At 37.9% G+C, this 8,919-nt stretch overlaps 1 protein-coding gene and 1 long non-coding RNA gene across 2 annotated transcripts; both read right to left on the bottom strand.

The window, feature by feature from the left end:
* Positions 1–1,233: 1,233 nt before the first annotated feature.
* LOC116265458 (uncharacterized) lies at positions 1,234–5,536 on the bottom strand. The gene is made up of 3 exons (XR_004175036.2): positions 5,303–5,536; positions 5,028–5,173; positions 1,234–1,578 (listed from the first exon to the last, which is right to left on the bottom strand). It is a non-coding gene; the product is annotated as an uncharacterized LOC116265458 (long non-coding RNA).
* A 754-nt stretch (positions 5,537–6,290) lies between these two features.
* On the bottom strand, positions 6,291–8,465 carry LOC126410584 (pentatricopeptide repeat-containing protein At5g67570, chloroplastic-like). Its single transcript, XM_050080709.1, has 4 exons — positions 8,331–8,465; positions 8,057–8,239; positions 7,661–7,774; positions 6,291–6,537 (listed from the first exon to the last, which is right to left on the bottom strand). Exons 1-4 carry the CDS (start codon positions 8,457–8,459, stop codon positions 6,523–6,525), a joined length of 441 nt encoding a protein of 146 aa, XP_049936666.1. The 5' UTR covers positions 8,460–8,465; the 3' UTR covers positions 6,291–6,522.
* Between the last annotated feature and the right edge of the window lie 454 nt (positions 8,466–8,919).

The raw sequence follows: 8,919 nt of genomic DNA, 5'->3' as shown, positions 1-8,919 counted from the left end.
CAATGGCCATAGCGACGAGCCACCATGCTGGTTGTTGGGCAGTAAGCGCTTTTAGAGCTGCCTTGGGTTCAACGCTGATAAGGTAATGCAGTCAGTGCCACCCTCCTTACCTCCATAGGAAAGCTCGTCCAGAGGTTTGCGAAGTCCCACTCAATCACCCCCAAGGTCTCAAGCCATTGCACGTCGAGAACGATGTCAACACCTCCACTGAGTAGCACAAAAAGGTCCACCTTGAATTGAACGGAACCCTTTGCATCACTAACTTGATGTCCTTGCATAACCCCGCGCACATGAAAGTCTTCATCCGTCACCAACCTTAATGGAAAGGGGTTTTGGGGATTGATTGAACATCACAATTTTTGAGCTGCTTTTAGGCCCATGAAATTGTGTGTCTCCGAGTCAAGGAGAACCAACACTCTTTGCTTGTTCACGTACCCTACCATTCGCATGGCTTAGTAGGATCGGTTAAGGAATGGCAAGACTTGTCCTCTTCCGCTGGTAGCTCTAGACGGCTGTTCGTTTTCTTCATCCTCATCCTTAAACACAAACATTTCAAGGTTTTGCATTTGTGTCCTTTCTGCCGTTTATCATCACAATAGAAACACGTGCCTTTCTTAATTCGGTCCTCCCTTTCTTGCTGGGTGATATAATGAGTTTGTGGGGTGAAAGGCTTGGGCGGCCGTTTAATTGCCTTTGATCATCTTCCATGTTGTCCAAATCATGTATATAGGCCTCGGGAATCTGGTTTGGTCTTTCACGTTGGTTTCGATTATTAGCCGTGGTTTGTCTGGAATCATTCCGTCTCATTTCAACTTGAGCTTCCAGTTGAGGTTGTGGTTGGTTCAACAATCTTCAGAGTACTTCCAAAACATTCTGATTTTCTGTGTCTACTTGCTCCTTACGTGCATCATAAGAAGTGCTCGGAGAGTTTGAGCCATCTTTCCCCTTAGTCTCACGGGGTAGGACACTTTGGGTCGTCTTTTCTACCTGTTCTACCCGACGGTTAAGTTGCTGGCTGACGCTATCTACGTTTTACTAGACGGTCTAACTTAGTGTCCATTCCAGCCATTTTATTTTCCAGTTGGGTAATCCGATCATCATTGACACATACAACCTGATTTTTTACCAAGACCAGGTTTTGGGTGGCATCCAAAAACCACCCAAGCGTATTACAACCTTGCAAACACGCAGATACAACTTACAAAAACACCAATAGTGTTGCATAATCAACAAATATGAATAGTTTCTGTGGTGCCTATAGTTCCAATAAATTATCTTACTAGCAAAATGTAGCTAGCAACTACAAGAAACATATAAATATAAGACTACCTCAGTACAACAAGACCAGAAACTCTAGGTGATGCCAGTGAGATCTGCCACCATGATTTTTTTTCTGGACTAGCACTCTGTCGGTTTTCTGCAGTATTATGTTTTCCATATTCATCATCAGCGGCCAGAAGAGGAAAGCAAAGATTTGTGCCAAGAAGAGAAGAAGCAGAATAGGAAAATCCCTTCACTTGCTCAATCATATCACCAGGATCTTGCAACTCTCAATGTTATTCCATCAACAGGACTAACCTATTACCCAAGAACAATAAAGTGATAAACAGTAACTGAGCACTTAGTACACACCCCAAAAAAGGCAAACAGAAAAGAAATTCTCTTCAGGCAAAGTTCAAACAAGAGATGCTTCATGATGGTTTAGAAACTAACTTTTTATAAAATTTGAAACCAAACCAATCAAAAGCACTATTAGACAATTGAACTTGGCAAAGTATAGTACTCAGATCAATAAAAAATCTGAACTATCTTAAACTAAAAACCAGACTATCAAAACCAGCAAAAACTTAAGAACATAAATACATACATAAGTTCAGTGAACAAGTGATGAAAAAATAATTCAGCTAACTAACTTGGTTCAGGCCTTAAAAAATACAATCAATAAGCATATGCTCTAACTTCTGACAATCCTAGTGAAGACCAACAAACACATTAAATCAATACCAAGGTTTAACAACTCCAACATTCACAGTTCTTCTCAACTATACCTCGGTATAGCTAGGACATGTGCAACTTAGCTACATGGTTTTAAACAAAATCAAATGCTCAATGGAAAGAACACGACAGTTAACAATCAAACAAGAACTACTATAATTAAGATTCAACCAAGCATGGAACCACAACAATACTTTAACCCATGTCCCTACTATGCTAGAGTATACACAATAAGTACTCTGACCAACTTACGCACTTCATAAAACGGACTCAAACTAAGCATGACCATAAATAAATATTGAACATGGGTCTCAAAGTCTAAGGACTCTAAACCAGGTTGACATTCAACAATAAGACCAAACCTCAACTAAAATAGTATTGCCTCGTGTACTCACCAATTAGGAATATAGCAAAAGAGGTCAAGTTTTCTTTGCAAAGAATTGAACTTTCAAATGGCTTATTCTTTTCAAAAAATTTCACCATAGGCTTTTAGTGCATGTTGTGTGCAAAAGACATAACTTTCTTTTACCTAAAGTATTCGATGAAGTATTAGGATTTGGAATCGCACCGATGCTATCAAATCTCATGAAGGGATTTCTTTCCATTTTCAAGGTATGAGAATAAAGAAATTGTTCTCAGCTTCATAGGAAACCAAAGAAAAGGAGCGGATATTAACCTTGAATCATTCGCCCACAAAGGATCTACAATCAATGCTAGAGACTTCAGCCTTCATGTCCTTCATCCCTTGGCAGGCACTTTTTTTTTTCTTGCTTTCTTTTGTCATTGATTTTCTTTTGTCATTGATTTTCTTTTTTCTTTTCTTGCTTTTTTTTTTTTTTTTTGCTTGCCTTCTTTGTCGTTTTGATTTTTTTTTTTTTTAGGCCGACCTTCACCTTTGAGGGAAATACCTCACCACCCCAAAGGCTACTACAGAACGCCATCTCTTTGATGGTTTTGTGTAGCTTTGTCACGTGTCGTACCCACTTCAACTTGTGAGTTTCAACGAGACAAAATGTTCATAGGTTGCTATCTTCATGGAATACACATAAATCACCTTTATGCATACCCAATACTCTCGATTACTAACCCAGAGGAACAACTACACTCGCCCCGAGCCCATCTCTCAACACTAATTTTGCTACCTGCCAAGGTTTCAAAGAATCACTCGGGCTTCCACCTCATCACACTTTCATGTTTGATTCTTGTAGATGTTTGATTGCAAAGGCGAATAGCATTTCCTAATCCTTGAGTTCCTCGACGTCACTGAACCCATCTTCATAGCTCACATAAAGAATCTTTCCAGTCTTCTCCTTCGATTGACTGATAGCAAGGGCTTGAAACTTCCTCCTTTACCCTCAAAGGAATATCTAAGACAAAGCGAAGGTACATCGTAGTGCAGCAAAATTTCAAATAGTTGGTAAATTTTATTAAAAAATTCTTGACCTCAAGTGATATATTACCTAGATTGTTTTCCCTTTTCCTTCAAAATGAGTACGTTGATAACACCAAGTGACCTATGGTTGGAAGTAGAAAACCGACTAGGTTGGTTTTTGCAAACTAGACATCACAAGAAATCATTCCCCTTGAACTGCCTGTGTAAATATAGGGCTTTGTGGTGGAAGGGTTCATAACAAGATGAATTCCTCATACTTCTCCTATTAAAAGGGTTCCTTGAGAGAAAGGGAAAAAAATGACTAGGCGAAAAAGTTAATTCCAGCACTCCTATCCAACTAAAACACCACTTCCAAAGCTGAGGCGAAAGTTGAAGGTTGATAAGATGAAAGGATGGATTCCATAGCCCACGACACATAATTTGTAGGTGCAACTTTGAGGAATGGTCGGAGGAAAAGGTACTCATTGCCTTCCATAGTTCCATTTCACATGGAATAAATTAACTCAGATTATTGAAGAGATATAACACGCTAGAAATGAAAAACATGACAGCTCAATCCCCTCAGCCTAATCAGCAGCAGCAAGATTCAATCTACTTGTTGTCAAAAACTGTAACAGATGCAACCAGTCTTTTAATTGCCACAGCAATTGGTACTGACGCAGATCTTCAAATCAGTCAACAACTAATTCAGAATCAATCAGAAAAGTTTATAGCTGCAGACCGTCTCATTTTTTCTTTAAGAAAGAAGCCCAACTTGACGAACAAAACAAATCACACATAGCCAAGCTGTGATACGATGTGAACAAACTGAATATCTCACGAACAGGCAAATCTATCACATGTCTGAATCCCAAATTAAATTATTAAGAATCTCACAAAATAACTCTTTAAGAGCTTGATCAGCCAACAAACATAAAACAACATGAGCTGTTGGGATCTCCAACAGCTTGAAACATAGCCTTTGCAGAGCCCTTGGCTCTCTACAGCTAAGATATTCAGCTGGGAAAGCAGAAAATAGGAAAAAGAAAAAGATTACAAAGATAAGAAAATAAAAAATAAAAGATTACACAAAGCCAAAAAAACATAATGCTGACTTCCTAACATAGTAGATGCCATCTACAGTAAAAGATATTCAATGTTTCATAGCAATATTTGAAAATCATGTCCACCACAGCAAGCATTTTCATTTACTTATGCCACAGATCAAGACTCGTTTAACCAATCCCTTGGCATTCCAATGCAGAAGAACTCATATGAATGAATGCATACAGAAATACAAATATCATAACTGGATTGGAAAACAATTGGTGATCACATGATGATTACATACATATATCTTTACTCACTTTTAACAACTACAAGAACAAAATCAATATTGATTTAAATAATTCTGCTTCTCCTCGGACGCCTCAAAGAATAACATGAAAAAAGGGAAGTAAAAGAATTAAATTAACTGAGAATACACGTATGAAAGCTAATGACAGACTTAACGTACTCCATTGTGAATGAAATACAAAAAAGTGCTGTTGAAGCATAAAAAAACAAAGTGTACATACACACAAAAATTTCATCAAACAACTGGAGGACTAGCACATTGAAGACAACAAATGAGTGAGAGAGACAGGAAAAGATAACATACAAGAGCTGCGTCAGCCATGGCAAACGCAGAGCCTTAGCCAGAGTGAGAGAGAGAGAACAAGTTAACCTAGATGTTTCAGAAACAACCTCATATGAGACCACACACCAGCGATTAGGGCTGGACCACCTTCGTTCCGCTGGTCAGGGCTGTAAACCAGAGACAAATAATGAGTATCTAAGCAGAGAAAGGCGTTTTGTGTCGGCCATGGCCCACTCAAAACCTGGATTGAGCGAGCGAAAGGGAGAGGTAATGGAGAAAGAAGGTTTAATGCATACCTTGAAGAAGAGCGGGAGCTCGGAGGGAGACGGGTTGCATGGCAGTTGAAAAAGAAGAGGGGCGACGCAGGGGTGAGAGGTTTAAGCGAGAGGAAAGGGAGAGAGTGTGTGGGCGGGAGTTTGGAAGCTTGTCTGGATTTACATGTTAAGGAAAGCAAATAATTCTAAATACAATGACCTTTGGATAACTTTTTGGTTTCTTAAAGGGCCCGATTGATGCGCTGGAAATGTTGAACTGGAAATATATTTCTGGAAATATGTTTCCTGGAAAATTGAAATGATAAAAAACTTTCTGATTCCCATTTTGATGGGTGTGTGACGACTGAGAAATAAATTTCTGGAAATTTATTTCTGTGTTTGATGAAAAAGAAACATATTTACATATTTCCAGAAAATTATTTCTTAGTTTGATAAAAGAAACATATTTCCAGATTTTCTAGGAAGAGAAAGATTGATCTAGCACACATAAACAAGAGTAACATGCAAAAGCTCCATCATCAATGAGGAAACACAAATAAGATTGTTCCATTGAAGACAAAAATGCCTTAAAAGTATATTGGCAGAAAAAATCAGTCAGTTACACAAGAGAACAGAATCAGGAGTCGCCACTTTCATAAGAGAAAAGCTGGTGAGTTTGAAACTAAAAACACATGGAAGGAATTAAGTTATGAAGAAACGAGAACGATTGGGATTGTATGAAGCATTGCAGTTAATGAAACTGGAAATAGCTTTCTAAATTCCATCAAGCTTCTGGAAGATGCAAAAGTGAACTTCATAGAATCGATGCCTTCGATGACTGAAAGATCAGTACTGCACAATGAAAATTGACAAAAAAAGACCTAAGCTTCACTTATCAACAGTATGCAGTTATCAAACAGTTGCATTTCTCTTCTATTCCATAAATAGTGAACATAAATGATACTGCAAGTAATCCTATTTTTTTCTTAGCTGAACAGAATGAAACATGTGACCTCTACATTATCAATGCTCCCCAAGCAATGAAGCAATTGATTAACAGTTAAAATGAACGGCATCCGGACAAAGCATCACTTCTTAAAGTTTAGTGTTATCAATGAAAACATTTTACGGATGCAGAGAAATAGAGGGATACTCATAAACTTCAAGAATGTGGCTTCAGAGGCTCAATGAGCTTGCTGGTATCCAAACTCCAGACTCACTGGCTGCATCCACACTCTTGATCTTTGAAGCAGGAAACATTGCTAAATGCTTATCACCTGAAATCAGGAAAAAGGTCCACTCACTCGGTTTGTTCGCATACAACAGTAATGCAAGTAATGCAATATCTTTCTTGTGCAAATGGCCAATTCTTGAGCAGTTGAACCAACAACAAGCATAAGGGCATAGCAATGGCTGAAGTAGAAATCAGTAACTAATGACATTGACGACAGAAAATTCAATGATATTAGCAGAAACATAAGAATTAGTTGCTAAATATTGCAATTACTATATGAATAATATTCAAGTACAAACCCCCTTCATTAAAAAAAAGAATGGTTTTGAGGTTTGTTGCATTAACTGTGGTTTTTACTGAACACTATGGATATTCTATGTAATGTATTTTTGTTGAAGTCATCATGTTGGCATATTGTAGACAATCTTGATATTTAGGCCCAACCAGTCTGAATCTCAAATTTGTAAGGCTATTAGTTTCCAGATCATTTCCCCCAGCTGCAATTAGTAGTTTCTCGTGATTTAATTATAACTGTAGCAATACTTTTGAGAGATGAAAAAGGCTGCCACCAGTTACAGTCTTCCATGACATCCCATTCCAAGGTTTAACGAAACATAGTGGTCATATTCAAGCCTCCACTTTGAGCTTGATCTGGAATTTGAGAATAGTAGTGGACATTTTCTTTGCATTTAAATTGGAAGGGTGAGAAAAACTTCATACTCAAATTTGACGAAATTCATCCTACACCTTCAGCCTCCACGCTGCCATATATGAACTATAGTTCACACGGTTCATCTTGACTCCAAAAAAGAAAAGAATAACAAAAAAAATAAATAAAGGCATTACAACACAGAATTTTGCCTCAGATTTTATAAATTAAGAACTGTCTTTGCCAACCTTCTTCCTGTTTAAGCCTTAAGTTGTATGTTTATGGTTCCTAACTATCACATTGGTGGTGAAGAAGAAGACTGTTTAATGGATTATAGAAATCCTAATACATTATAGCATCCTCATTGCTTCAAACTCTCTTCTGGCAATATGGCTCGAACAGATTATCATTCCATCCCCAACCACCTTGTGCTTCCCTTGTTTTCAAAATTCAAAAGAAGGTCCAATGGTCCAACCATACAAACTTACTGTTCAGAAACAAGCTATGAGAATATTACCTCCATTGCAAGGCCATAAGTTGCTGAAGAAGGTTTTAGGCCATTATGCTTGAGCTTTTCAAACACCCACAGTGCTCCTTTCCACTGCTTATGAGTGGCACAAGCATTTAACACCTAGAAATAAAAAATGAAAACAATAGGTTAAATGCCTATCCACTCAGCTGCTCGAACCTAAGATGAATTTGGTTGGTCTTTCAGCCACTGTCCAGTAAGTCCAGGCAGATGCCAGCTTAAAAAGGCACTACAAATGCCAAAACTAACCCAGGACCCAACACCATGTAAATAGTGATGCCCTTAGGCCTTAAGTACTCATCAGGTTTGCTGGTGTTGCACCTACCTCATTCTTGGATTATGAGTTTACGGCCTACCCAGACAATAAACATCACTAATACTTACTGAGTTGTAGACCACCACATCAGGTTCCAAACAATGATTCCAGTGCATTTTTTGTAATAATTTTGAGGGTCGTTTCCTCATGCAATCAATTACATGCAGTAACTCTATTATCAGACCAGCTTGCCCGAGAGTCACAGAAATGCTGTGGTATGCAGCCATATCAGGATATATATGGTAGTCTTCCTGTAAGATTTATGAAAACTAAAAACACTCCATTAGTATATCACGATAAAGAAACAGTCATGACCCGAAAGTAATAGAAAGAACACAGTACCTGCATTGCTTTAAAAATGTTCAAAGCCTCTACATGTCGCCTTGCTTTTCCAAAGATTGCCAAGAGTTTTGTGTATACATATCTGCCACATAAGATGATATGATAATGTAAATGAAAAAGAAAAAACATAGGTGCAGGCGCAAACCCCACCTTGCTAACTGTACAAATCACACAACCACTTGTTAACAAAAAGCACCACTCTAAAATCAGGTTTGAAACCATAGAGTGATTAAGCATGAAGGTCACAGACAAAAGTAGTATCAAAAGTTCAACTAGCATATGACGATTTTATTGATGCAAGCAGTTCCTCAACATCATAAAAGAATAAGTTCAGAGTTTCCAAAGGATGTATACCTAAAGAATGAAAATGATTGTAGTGATGCAAGCACCTTCTTAATCTCAGAAAGAGAAAAGTTGTTTAGCTACCAAAGTCTAGGTCCCTAGGTTACCTATTGACCTGAAAGATACTAAAGGCTTTTTACCCTTTTTAGACTTTAGTTACCATTAAACAACTAAAGCTACAGATATACCTCTCAGTATAATCATTAGTACACTCATATATACTAATACAATGTCTAACATGTAGATG

This window comes from Nymphaea colorata, chromosome 12, assembly GCF_008831285.2.
Source record: "Nymphaea colorata isolate Beijing-Zhang1983 chromosome 12, ASM883128v2, whole genome shotgun sequence".
NCBI lineage: Eukaryota > Viridiplantae > Streptophyta > Magnoliopsida > Nymphaeales > Nymphaeaceae > Nymphaea > Nymphaea colorata.
The sequence above is the reverse complement of the archived record's forward strand: the minus strand, read 5'-3'. Positions and strand labels throughout refer to the sequence as shown.

What these genes read in the sequence shown, in the direction of transcription:
- LOC126410584 (XM_050080709.1), bottom strand. Translation starts at nt 8,459, where the DNA reads ATGTTTTTTCTTTTTCATTTACATTATCATATCATCTTATGTGGCAGA. An exon ending in ACATTTTTAAAGCAATGCAG is followed by an intron (nt 8,240 to 8,330) that starts GTACTGTGTTCT and finishes TAAATCTTACAG; the next exon opens with GAAGACTACCATATATATCC. An exon ending in ATGTGGTGGTCTACAACTCA is followed by an intron (nt 7,775 to 8,056) that starts GTAAGTATTAGT and finishes TTTTATTTCTAG; the next exon opens with GTGTTAAATGCTTGTGCCAC.